Source organism: Venturia canescens, chromosome 3, assembly GCF_019457755.1.
Source record: "Venturia canescens isolate UGA chromosome 3, ASM1945775v1, whole genome shotgun sequence".
In the NCBI taxonomy this organism is placed as follows: domain Eukaryota; kingdom Metazoa; phylum Arthropoda; class Insecta; order Hymenoptera; family Ichneumonidae; genus Venturia; species Venturia canescens.
In genome coordinates this window covers 20,291,547-20,304,892 of record NC_057423.1, presented here as the reverse complement: position 1 = coordinate 20,304,892, position 13,346 = coordinate 20,291,547, and the positions used below count along the sequence as shown (strand labels likewise).

General features: G+C 39.6%; 1 protein-coding gene across 12 annotated transcripts in view; it reads left to right on the top strand.

The window, feature by feature from the left end:
* The window catches only part of LOC122408384 (calcium/calmodulin-dependent 3',5'-cyclic nucleotide phosphodiesterase 1-like), an 885,001-nt gene that overhangs the window by 635,850 nt on the left and 235,805 nt on the right, over nucleotides 1-13,346 (top strand). For all 12 annotated transcript variants that reach the window (XR_006260480.1, XM_043415134.1, XM_043415133.1 and 9 more), the window contains one exon: nucleotides 7,963-8,212. Coding sequence is in view for 11 of the 12 variants with exons in the window: in XM_043415134.1 (XP_043271069.1) it covers nucleotides 7,963-8,212 (250 nt within the window). In the remaining variant the exon portion in view is untranslated. The remainder of the gene's footprint in view (nucleotides 1-7,962; nucleotides 8,213-13,346) is intronic.

Genomic DNA, 13,346 nt, shown 5'->3' with positions numbered 1-13,346 from the left:
AACCTCTATCGGAGATTATTCTCCTCGGATTCCCGAAAATAATCGACTGTTTTTGCAGACGGTTAATTACTTCAGCGGCAGTGGTCGATCTCGTTGCATACAGCCACACAAATTTGGAAAAGGCATCCACCACTACAAAGATGTGGGCGTAACTCTTTTTTGTAGAAGGTAATGGTCCCAGATGATCGATATGAAACGTGTCTAATGGCACGCCCCCTTTTTCGATCGGGTTGAGAAGACACTGTTTTTTTCCTTTCTGTCGCTCTGCCAAAATACAAGCAATGCAGTTTTGAACGACTTTCTCGACTTTTGATCGTAGCTGCGGTATCCAGTAATCATTTTGTACTAGAGATTCAGTTTTGCCAATCCCAAAATGTCCTCTCTCATGAGCTTTTCGGATTATCTGCATGTGCATCGCCTTGGGAACAACTAGTCGTATATCGTCACCGACGTCTTTATACAGGAGCCCCCCTCGTACCACGTAACCGTCGAGTTTTTCTTGTTTTGCTTCGCTTAATTTTTTCTTCAGATCTTCGTCGTTTGATTGCGCCCGTCTCAATCGCATCGTCAGTCCTTCGTCGCACTCGTCAATCATCATACACGTCTGCAGCGGGTGTCTGCTCAGAGCGTCCACATGTCGCATACTCTTGCCAGGTGGATGCTCTATCGTGTACTGAAATTCCTCCAGCAATAAAGCCCACCGAGCCACTCGTACGCAAAGATCTCGTTTGTTCATTGTTAGCGCGAATGCGCGACAGTCAGTTATTATCTTGAAAGGTATGCCCAACAAATACACGCGGAATCGCTTGAGCGCCCTTATAATGGCGAGGACTTCCAGTTCATAGCTTGTGTATTTCAATTCTGCCGACGTCGTCTTGCCGCTCGCATAGTACACCGGGTGTAAAAGTTGATCTTCGCTGTCTCGCTGCAAAAGGATCGCTCCATAGCCGTGCATCGACGCATCCGTATGGAGCTCTGTATCGGCCCCCACCCGATATATGCTCAACACAGGTCTCCCGCTCAGCAGTATCTTCAGTTGTGAAAACGCGTCTTTCTCGTTCGTAGCGAAGTTAAATTCCACGCCCGTTTTTAACAGGTTGGTTTATGGTCGAGCAATCGTCGAGTATCCCGCGATAAATTTGCGGAAATATCCAGTCAAGCCCAAAAACGCTTGCACTTGACGCACGCTTGTAGGTTGCGGAAAACGTCTCACAGCCTCCGTCTTTCGTTCGGAAGGTCGTACAGAACCGTCCTCTATCGTGTGGCCTAAAAACTCAACCTGTCTCTGTAGAAAACGGCACTTTTCCCAATTTATCGTCAGACCAGCTTTGCTAGCCGTTTCAAGCACCTTCTTAAGACTCTCCATTCCACTTTTTTCGTCGTTCGAAGGGACGATTAGGTCGTCCATATATACCAACACCGTTCCATCTCGAATCAAGTCTCTAAAAATCGCGTTCACGAATCGTTGAAAAACGGATGGCGAGTTGCATAGACCGAACGGCACGCGCAGAAATTCGAACTGACCATCGGGCACTACAAACGACGTATATTTTACACTCGAAACGTCTACTCTCACGTGGAAGAAACCGTTCTTCAAATCAAGCGTACTGAATATTTTAGCACCCTGCAACCGATCTAATGTATCTTCTATCAGAGGTAACGGGTACCGATCTTTCACCACCTTTTTATTCAGTAGACGATAGTCAATACACAATCTATGCGAACCATCCTTCTTTTTAACGAGTACTACTGGACTCGCGTAGTCGGAGCAAGAGGGTCGAACTATACCCTGCTTCTCCCATTCGTCGATTTGCTGATTCACAATATCTTTCTCTAATGACGATAAGCGCCTTGCCTTTTGGTAGACCGGTTCGTCATCTTTTAGTACGAGTTTCATTTGAACGTCGGTCTCGATCGTCTTATTTGGCTCATAATTCTCGATCAGCTTCGATATTACGCGCTTGCACTCTTCATCGTGCACCTCGATTTGATTCGCTTCTCGTTCGTCCTGTATATCAATCTGAAATATATCCGGTCTATTGATATCGTCGTTGATTTCGCAAATCGGCTTGATCGTGATTTGACCTCGTGCTGCGTGCAATTCTACGGTATCCAGAAAATCAGATCCAATCAGTAATTTTTGTCGCGATACCCCGTCAGAAACGACTCGAATTAAAATCGGATACGAGTGCTCATCTACTGTGAGTTTTGCGCAAAATTCTCCCAATGCCGGAATGTTATTGGATCCTATACCCGAGATTTTAATCGCGGTCGGTTCGAGTCGAGATATTCCCAATTTTGCAAATTCGTCCTCGCGCATTACCGTAATATCGCTCCCTGTGTCTAAAAGTGCTTCAATATGTTTACCATTTATCATGACATTCTTCGCGAATTTCTTACGTGAACCACATGCCACAGCGCGTATGTTTCTCGATTCGCCGTCCTGCTCCGCACATTTTGACGCGATATGCCCGTGCTTACCGCATTTGAAACACTTAACACCGAGATCCTTTGTCGGACACGACGAGCTGACATGGTCGGGCATGCCACAGTTATAGCAGCGCCTTGTGTTTATTGTTTTCTTCGTTCCGCTGCTGCTGCTCGCCCCGCCTCTCTCACTCTTCGCGCTCTCGCCAGATTTCTCGTTCTGCTCGGCTTTCGATGATGTACCGCCTCGTCTATCCTGCCTGTTGGAACTCGATACACCGCGATCTCGTAGCGTTATCTTATCGAACGCCTCTAGTAGAGCGTCTGTTGTATCAAACCGCTGTATACGGGCTTGATCACGCAATGTATTGTCCGGTATTCCGTCTATAAGATAATCCATTAACTCGTCTGCGTCAATTGGTACACGGTTTCCCAGTATCATCTTGTCGTGGACATATTCATGGAATGTTTCCTCTTTTTTCCAAACACGTCCTTCGAATTTTTTTCGCATTGTGACTTTACTTTGGCGATGACGAAACATTGATTTTAACTCGTCGATAATCGCATCGAACGTCATACTTATGTATTCGGGCCTCGAATGAAACCACTCGAGCGCCTTCTTCTTTAACTTCATTCCGATCAAAATTTTCGCAGGATCGTCTTCGAGTCGATACGTTGTTTTTATAAATTTTAGCTGCTTTTCCCACGTGTCAAAATCGCCAGAGATACCGTCAAATTCGCTCACCAAGTCGGCGATCGCCGTCAGAGTCATTCGCATGTGCCCTTGCACAGGCGCCGCCGCCGCCGCAACGCCGTTACCGTCGTCGTCTATCACCTGAGCGTTCTGGTCCTGGCTAGCATTATCTACACGCTGGTTACTACGCAAAATTTCCATCTCTCGTCGAACTAATGCAAGTTCGCGCTCAGCGAGTTCTTTCTCACGTATACAATATTCGATTTCTCGGTCACGCGGTTCGTTCCCACCACGTCGCGCATTTTCTTCGTCGTCGCTTTGTCCACTCATCCAATCACCGGATGGGTCATTTTCCATTAATCGAGATATTAATTCGGCCTTTGTTCCCGTCGTTGACAATCCGTACGTCTTTGCAATACGTTGCAACTGTACCAGCTTAAATTCGCTAGGCTCAGGCATATTTGTCGCTTTTTGTTAGCACGTCTATAAGACACACGAATCCCGTACACATACACAATCGTCGTCCACACAGATCTCGACGCGCACTAGAATATCCCGTCTGAATATTCGCAACACACACACAGATCTCAACGCACACGTATATTCCGTCTGAATATCACGTGACGCACACACGGATCACAACGTACACGTATATCCCGTCTGAATATTCGTATACCTCACGATTGTTCTCTTCGTCTTATCGTCTTTAGTCTTTAGTCTTTAGTCTTTATTCTTTACTTCGCACAACACTTCCATAAAATATATATCTCAACACGACAAATCACGGTTTTTCTTTAACGTCGGTCACCTCGACAAATTCTCTCTATCAGCATCCCGGACGAGCCCCCAATTGTAGAAGGGATTTTTGATAGAGGGAAATGATCTGTTGACACAACGTAGATTAATAAGCCCAGATTTATCGTTACATAGATATTAATTTTTTCGTATAGAAAAACGTCTCGTATAGCTCTTTCTTATGCGAAGCGTAAACGGCCACTACTCTGTCCTTTTGCCGCTTGGACGCTTGTGCCTCACATTTCGACAAAAATCCCCCCTCTTTCCCCACCGTTTGTTTATATTCCGCTCACTCGACTAAGATACGATCTCGTAAACAGAAACGCCCCGTACACCGTAGAACACTTTCGTGGAAACTATAGCCTCGGTAAAATTCGACACTACATACATTACTACCAGAACTGACCCGACTTTTTTTGTATATACCAGACGACAGGTTATTCGCTCCGTGCGCGTAAAGTAGTGCGCTCGCACTACTTTGAAAGTGAGCGTGTGTCGTGTATATGTGTTCCCCCAAAAACGCCGGAGTTCCATTTACGGTGGTGCTGGCAGTATGCATGAATACACTAATACTATTAGTGCAGTAGAATTAGATTTTTGGTTCCGCCCACGTACACAGAGCGAATACGTGGTATGAGATGACAATGCTCGTTTTTTAAAAACTTGTGAATTTCGTGAATTGTGAAAAAAAGTGCTGTACACCAAAGGTAGTTTCTTTGATATGAGACAAACATTTTATGAGTACTTTTTACACAATTCACAGTATTTTTTCTATGAGTTTCTCAAGAATGCATTTCAGTGTTTCGTGCCATGTCTTATTATAAAGAAATCGATCAATAAAAAATTCAAAAGCAAAAATGACACTTTTTCTACGTTGAATATTCTATTACGACTTCATGATTCTCGAAAAACCTAGATCAATCCATAACTGTTTGAAGTAAAAAATTTAAAAAATCTGATATCATTCCCATGAGCTGAAATTGAATAAAAGGTAAAACTTTCCCTTCAAATTTCATTAAAAAACCTCATTGTTTCAGAGTTACGACAATCGAGGTACTTGAAGTTTCACTGAAAATTGCATTGCGGAAAATGTTAAAAAAAATTTAGTGAATAAACAATCGCTGACGCGACTCTTTTTACGCTTGAAATATCGTGTGAATTTTAATATTTCTCGCGATACGCGGGAATTTTCAAAATTTTTCTTTTGCTAAAAACGCGATGATTGAGCGAAAAAATCGTTTCCAATAAAAAAATTGAATCTGAAACCTCAACTTTTGAGGATTCGCTAGTAGAATTGAGGAGAAAAAATTTCATGTGAAAACGCGGTCCAATTGAAAAGGGAATCCAACGAACCAAAATCAACGTCTTTCGAAATGACGTAGCACCCGTAAAAAGGGTCGTAATGACTTTTCGAATAAACCAAAGTAAACCAAAATAAAACAAAGTAAGCTCTTCCCTTTGAAATGCTCCTTCTTGCATCCGAGATCTAAACCAGTGGCCTAGTAGAAGAAAAAAGAGCGCGGAACATTTTTGGTCTTTTATTCGGAAATTTTTCCTCGGTAGTGAGAACACTTGAAAAAAAAGTAAAAAAAAAAGCGCGACAAATATTGAAAGACCGCAACCTTAGTTTTGAATGATCTTCACATATTATCATTGTTAATTTGAAATTTTCTTCCTCATTATTTGTTTCATGATAGGGAAAAAAATATAAGACCATTCTAATATAGACAAGATTTACATCATTTGAAATTGACTAAACAGTTTTTGTCCGTCAACATAGAAAAAATAAATATTTAGTAGCGTTGATTGCTTTCGCCATCTGAAGATAGTTACTCAACTTTAAACAAATCATTTGTAAAAAATTTTTTGGAGATAAGAAAAAATGTATAATTTTCCAAAATATTTACTAATTGTCACTCTTCTAAAAAAAAAACGAAATCACTATAAAAATACTTCAAAAAAGTAAAAAAAGAACGCCAAGTATTAAAAAACCACCCCTCTAGTTTCGAATGATCTTTACTATATTTTCAGTAAATGAAAAATTTCCTTACCCATTATTTATTGCTAAAATGACATAGTAGGATGAACATAGTAGGATGATCAAGATAAGAAAAAAAAAATGAGATCATTTTAGCATAGCCAAGGATTTTGAATAAATTTCGATTTCTGCAAAGAATCATGTTACACCTCCAACTGTACTGGCTAAAGAGTTTTGTGACTTCAAGCGTTCCCAGAATGATTTTGCGATTAAGATATTGTTATTCTAATTTAATGCACAAATTCACTGTCAAAATTACACACAAACTTGGCGTGGATGGTTTTCAAATGGAAGCTCGGCGAAGGAATGCTAATGCTCCATCCGTCTGCATCTAGAGCGAATTTCAATGCCCACTAAATCATTTGTTTCTTATTTCGTTATCCTTCATCCAGCCACGTATGAACTTTTTACTTGTCTACCTATCCATATACTGGTTCATCACAAGTATTCTGTATCCCATTCTCTGATTCATTCACCAGATTGTCTATTTCTTTTATTCCTAAAACCATACTTTCTCCACATTCTATTCGTTTGTTGATTCAATAATTTAAACCATTCGCCTGGATATTTATTGTGTAATAATTCATTAAATCATTCATATTTGCTAATTATTTTATTTTCTTCATTAATCTCTTTCATCTATACACTATCTCAGGAATCTATTTTATTCATCAAACCATTAATTTTTAATAGTATATTTGATCAATCGTGTCTTCCCGAGCTTCCATTTGAAAACCATCCACGCCAAGTTTGTGTGTAATTTTGACAGTGAATTTGTGCATTAAATTAGAATAACAATATCTTAATCGCAAAATCATTCTGGGAACGCTTGAAGTCACAAAACTCTTTAGCCAGTACAGTTGGAGGTGTAACATGATTCTTTGCAGAAATCGAAATTTATTCAAAATTCTTGGCTATGCTAAAATGATCTCATATTTTTTTTCTTATCTTGATCATCCTACTATGTTCATCCTACTATGTCATTTTAGCAATAAATAATGGGTAAGGAAATTTTTCATTTACTGAAAATATAGTAAAGATCATTCGAAACTAGAGGGGTGGTTTTTTAATACTTGTATAAATTAGATCAAAATCGGAGGGGTCGACCTCCCTATGTTTCCTTGTAAATCGCATATTCGACTTTGAACACACAACTTTCATGTGTTGATAATTTGAAAGTTCTATCGTTGTGAATCGCTCTATTAAAAAAAAATATATGTTTAACGATAAGGAAGACGTATACTGATTTTCAAATGTTCCGATGTTTTTGGTGAAAAAAAAAACAACCAAGTAAGTTTGAGTTCCCAATGAAATTGAATAGGGATATTCATTGTCTTCGGGGGAGTACTTTACATTAACCTACAAGCTCCAAGTTTTAAGCGCTTTTTCCATTATTCATTTGGAAACTTTTTCCGCTTGGTCCGGTTCAAATTTCGAAATCATCCCAACTATGGACCACCATAATCTATCCATTGGTTCGCTAACCTATCTTGTGTCTGTGCTATGCTCATGTTGGTCCTATTAGTGTAGGCCACAACCCCGATCTCAGAATTAGCACTCCCTATTGAAGTGACACTTTCAATATTTTGACATATCTCCTACCTATCATACGACCAATCCGAAGTTATAGTGACATTAAGATTATCATCTGTCGAAATTTTTATTTTAGGTACCGTAAAAATGATATAAACATCCGAAACATCCACTCAGACGGTTCCATAAATTAATGACCAATCAATATAATTTTTTTAACTTCATCTAACAGCATCCCGCTCCTAGCATTTCCATCGATATTCCAGTTCATGCATCAATTAATATGTCAATAAAATTACATTTGAAAGACTCTGATCAATAAACGAAAATTGTTCGATCCTAAATAGTAGCGACAATGAATTCCAAATGATACATTAACCTTATGATCATCACAATCCAATAAATAAAAATTCACTCTACTCAGTTGAATGATTCTTTTCACAAGACTAATACATATTCGTAACGTCATTTATAGACGTTTGGCTGATGAAGATGACGAACTTTCGGAAGTACAACCTGACGCTGTACCACCGGAAGTTCGGGAATGGCTTGCTTCAACGTTTACGAGACAACTGGCAACTACGAAACGCAAAGCTGATGAAAAACCCAAATTTCGTTCGGTGGCACATGCGATTAGAGCTGGAATATTTGTGGAAAGAATATCCAGAAGAGTTACCAACACTGCGTTAATGCAATTTCCACCGGATGTCGTCAAAGTTCTCAAGGTAAATTATAGGAAGAGTATCGGGACAAGTATACATTGATGAAAATTTCAAAATTATAAAAAAACGTTATATTAAAAAAAAAAAAAATCTGTAATTATTTTGTGAAGTAAAAAAAAATTCATATAAAACGTGAGAAATCAAAAGCCGCTGTTAAAAACATTTTGAAAATCGATGCTCCATGTCATCTTGTCATCTTATTCTCCAACTAAATCAATTGAAAAAAAATTCCATTTAAGTTACGTGCAGCACTGAATTATCAATCGGAGGACAAATTTTGTTCGTAAATTGCAATTCTGACATTAAAAAATTGTTCTAATAAGCATTGAGAATACTCTTTCGGCTCAGGAGTTTTATCGAAATTAATAACCATTTTTCAAATATAAAGAGCTTCTTAACAATTAGAACGATTTCAACTAATATTTTTTGACATTCGTGCTAGGAAAAGTCGCTGTTTGGTTACAAATTTTTCAGCATGCAGTGGCAGTTTTTGTATCTTTTATGATCGTAAACGAAAATTTTCTTTTTGTTTATAATTTTTACTTTTTATTTGCGACATCTGAATTTATAGTTACGCTTTGAGGTTTCTTTCTCCGCAACCTTTGGAACGGTATCGGGTTAGTTACGTTATAGCTAATCCGGTGTTGTTATTTTCCCTCAATACCTATCTGACTAAAAACATCAATAATTTGTCTATTTTTTATCAGTAGACGAAATTATATGAGTCGCCTCGTTCGAAGAGATTACAATGTAGTTACCCCCGGGTCCGCTAGATGCCACAACGTTCAGAGTCTTTAAATGAAAATTTCTAGGGGGCGCCTGTCCTATAGCGCGTCCCTCATGTCTCATATTTTTTGAGAGTACCGAAGGATTGTTGTTAACACAAGGGTTGGGTTGCTATAACTATACTTCTTGGGTAGGCTGTAATCTCTTCGAACGAGGCGATTCATATAATTTATTTCGCGCCTCATTCTTGAGATTACAATGTAGTGGTTTAGAGACAACAACAATCCGTGTCAATATCTTTATTGATTATACAAATGTTAGATGATGAAGAGAAAAAACTCCCTATAGTCTGTGGGAACATAAAGCTTTGTTTTCAAGGCAACTCGCTGAACCAACCAAAAAAAATTAAATAAATGAACTCATGGGAAATAGAAAAAACGAAAAATTAAATTATCTCCTATGCATGTCCACGCGACTAGACAGAGTCGAAAACATTGTTTGCAAAAACTGATTTCTTATCACCTATTGGTTGTTGGTAGACCCTTGCGAACATTTGGGATCTCTCAGACCACCCTGCGGTCTTTCTTATCGTATCAAGGCAGACTCCCTTCACGAACGCCGTTGACGTCACCGCATGTCGTGTAGAGTGCCGAAAAGACAGAGGTATCTATACCGCTGCTTTTCATCACAATCTACTGACTGTCTGGGCCCCAACTGTTCCGTATGGCTTCTTAATAGCTAAGAAAAGATTATTTTTGTTGCCTCTGTAACTTGCTGTTCTTTCCAAATATTTCTCCACGTATGTGGTTACACATAGATCTACTCTCTGGCTAAATCTTGGAATTTTTAGTACGGGTTGTCTTTTTCCCGGACCCGATGTTTTTAATAAACTTGATATAGGTATTTCTAACCCATCTTTACATTTTCTTATATTTCTAATCTCTATATTCGCTATTGTTTGCGCCCTGCTGGCTGTACTTAAAGCTACTAACATAACTGTCTTTTTAGACAGGCCTTCTAAAGATAGATTTTCTGCAGGGTGCAAAGATGCCAGATAATCCAAAACCGTCGCGACATCCTAGGTTGACGAGTATTTCGGTAGGCAAGGTCGTAATTTAAATACGCCTCTTAAAAATCTTCTAATTATCGGGTCTCCGATTTTTTCCTGTGATATTAAAGACACGGCAGATCTCAAACAATTTATTGTACTGTAAGACGCGCCTTCTTCGAAATGGAAAGTTAAGAAACTTAATAGCGTATCCACTTGTGGTCTGAGAAAATCGAATTTTTTATCCTCGCAAAAACTCCTCCATTTCTTTAAGGCCGTCTTGTACTGTCTAGCTGTTGATGGAGTTATCGATGATAGAATTATATCCATCGCTTCTGACGGGACCCGCCTTTCTAAGAGCGCCGCGCGGAGACCCTCGCCGCCAACAATGTCAAATCTCGCGCTCTCGGATCGTCTGTATGGACACAATAAAAGATTATCATCCGGTCCGAATTCCAGGGGTCTCCCTATACTAATCTTCATGAAAATCGGGTACCAGGGCTGATTTGGCCAATTCGGAACTACCAGAATTCCTTCTGCTTTGTCTCTTCTTATTTTTGCGAGTACCCGTAGGATTAAAGAAAAAGGGGGAAAGGCATAGAATTCAAGATCCGCCCAGCTTATTGTAAAAGCGTCGATAACCATGGCACCTGTTTCTGGAAACCAGGAACAAAACATCTTGCATTTCGCATTACCGTTTGCCGCAAACCAAATTGCCAAATCTCTCTCGCGAGCGCATTGTACTTTGGGAATCTCGTACCTCCCATCTTGTTCACGTAAGCAATTGCTGTGGTGTTGTCTATACGCAAAAGAATTTGTCAATCTACACAATCTCTGGCTAATTTCTGCAATGCTAGTTTGACTGCGTATAATTCTTTGAAATTTATGTGCCATCTAGTCTGCGTCCCTGACCAAAAATCATACACCTTCGCGCTTCCTCTCACTGCTCCCCATCCTGAATCTGACGCATCTGTGAACACAGTTATCTCAAAATCTCCTGTCTTTATTCGGTTGGCACTCCGATTGATATGGCTCTCCCACCAAGATAGATCTGATTGAACACACTGCGAGATTGACATTTTTGCGTTACAGTTTCCATTGTTCGACATTAGGGCCTTAATCTTTTCCCTTTCTACAATCTTTGTGTATAACCATCCGTACTCTATAGCTAAACAGGTCGCCACGAGATTACCTATCAGCTCGGCAAAATCTCTTATCTTACATTCCCGGATTTCTTTGAATTTTCTGACCATATTACACAGCTTGTTCTTTCTTTCCTCCGGCAGCTCTAATGAAAATCTCTCTGAATCTATAACAAATCCCAGAAATTGACACCTCGTTCTTGGTATTAGTTCGCTTTTCCTCTCATTTATTAAGAAACCTAAGGATTCTAATAACCCTCGTGATTCGAACACGTTTCTCTTACATCTTTCCAAAGTGTCCTCTACACATAACAAATCATCCAGGTAAATCACCGATGTAAAGCCTCTGGCCCTCAAACTACGAATCACTGGTTTCAAAATCTTTGTAAATTCACGCGGTGCCGTTGCCAACCCAAAGAGCAAGCATGTAAATTGGTACAGTTGACCCTTGAACAAAAATCTCAAATATCTCCTACTCTCTTTATCGACTGGGATCAAGTAATAAGCATCTTGTAAATCAATCTTATTAGCCATAAAACTTCCCGGACATATCATTTTCGCTGCTGTTCGTATGTCCTCCATCTTAAAATGTCTTGTTTCCACGAATTTATTCAGTTTCTTTAAATTTAATATAAACCTGTACGTGCCATCTTTCTTTGAAATTAGAAAATAAGACGAAATAAACTGGTCATTACTCGTCCTGCATGTTTCGATTACTCCTTTTTCCAATAACTTCTCTACTGCTTGCTGATAATTATTTTCTTGACCTCTAGGTATAACCACCCGAGGCTTTTCTTTCTGGTAGACCTTGGATCTAAATGGAATTCTGTATCCGTCAATACAATTTAAAATAAACTCATCATCCGTTATAGATCTCCAGCCTTTCTTGAACCATCTCAACCTTCCTGCTAATCTACCTACTTGTTTGCCTATTTCCCTCTCCTCGGTCTGGACCTGTTGTTCTGACCTCGTGGCTGGAAAGGTTGTCTTCCTCTGAAAGACAATCTTGGTCGGCCCTGATTGCCTAACTGAAAATTGCCCGCATGACTCTGGAAAGGTCTTCTTCCTTGCGGGCCTCTGTAGTTTAAACCTCCAGGTTGTCCCTGACCACGATTAACGCCCTTCTGGATATATGAATTTTTCTGCCCAATCTTTTCCAAAGCTTTGAATTCTTTGATCTTCTCGCTCAAATCTTTGCCAAACAGGAACCCGTCCGACTTGGTTTTTCCCAACAGATCTTTCACCTGTTTGCTCACACCTAGCAAAATGAATGCCTTTCTTGACTCATTTTGCTTAAAATGAATTTCTGTCACTAACTTGGCTGCATCATTAAGATTCTCGAGGAATGTTAATTTGTCGATGCTCTCCTGTTCGTCTAACAAAGACGATATTGCCATTCCCAGGGACATGAGTGTCGAACCAGCGAGGCGCTGCGTTTCTGTCAAAAAACCATCTCTTTTTTGCCCTGATTCGCTCATAACTGCTAGGATTTCTTAGTTTAATTCCGGGGCTTCAAAACCTTCCTTCTTCGCATACTTCTCAAGAAGCTTCTCTTTTTCCTCTTTGGAAATTCCGTGAGTCACAAAATATTTCCATCTGTTTGCTATTGAGGTGTGGAGGTCAAAGTCTAAAGCTTTTGATGCTGATGGGTCTTCACCGAGGACATTAAGTACTGCGATGTCAAGATTTTCCTCATCCTTTTGTGACTCTACATGTATTTCCTTCTGGGATTCGACATTTTCTTTATCAGCTCTGACTATCAAATCTGGACAACGAAAATAATAAACTTTACTAAAAACAAAACCATTTTTTTTTTTAATTACAGTCTTTATCTCTTCTTTTCGTGCCTGTATGTACACGGAGAAAAAAAAATAGTACTGGTTACCAAGCCAGATGGTACTCAGTGCTATCCGAAAAAAAATAAAATTTCAGATTCAATTCAATACTATGTGGTGTGACGGATTTTTCCAAGCCCCGAAAAATGCCACAAAAGTCTGGCTCTCTTTCCCGTCGATTTTAAACAAAATCTAAGATGGAAATTTTAAAGTTGGGCGCCAGTCGCAAAGCGACTCGACGGCAAAGAGAGAGAGACATAAAGTTGACCAGCTTGCGATCAGCGGGATGGGCGGGGTGACCTCGAGGATAATTAAAACACAAAAATTACGTTTGGAAATAATAATAACAAATTTAATCTTAAAGTCGGAAATTATAAGAAAAATGA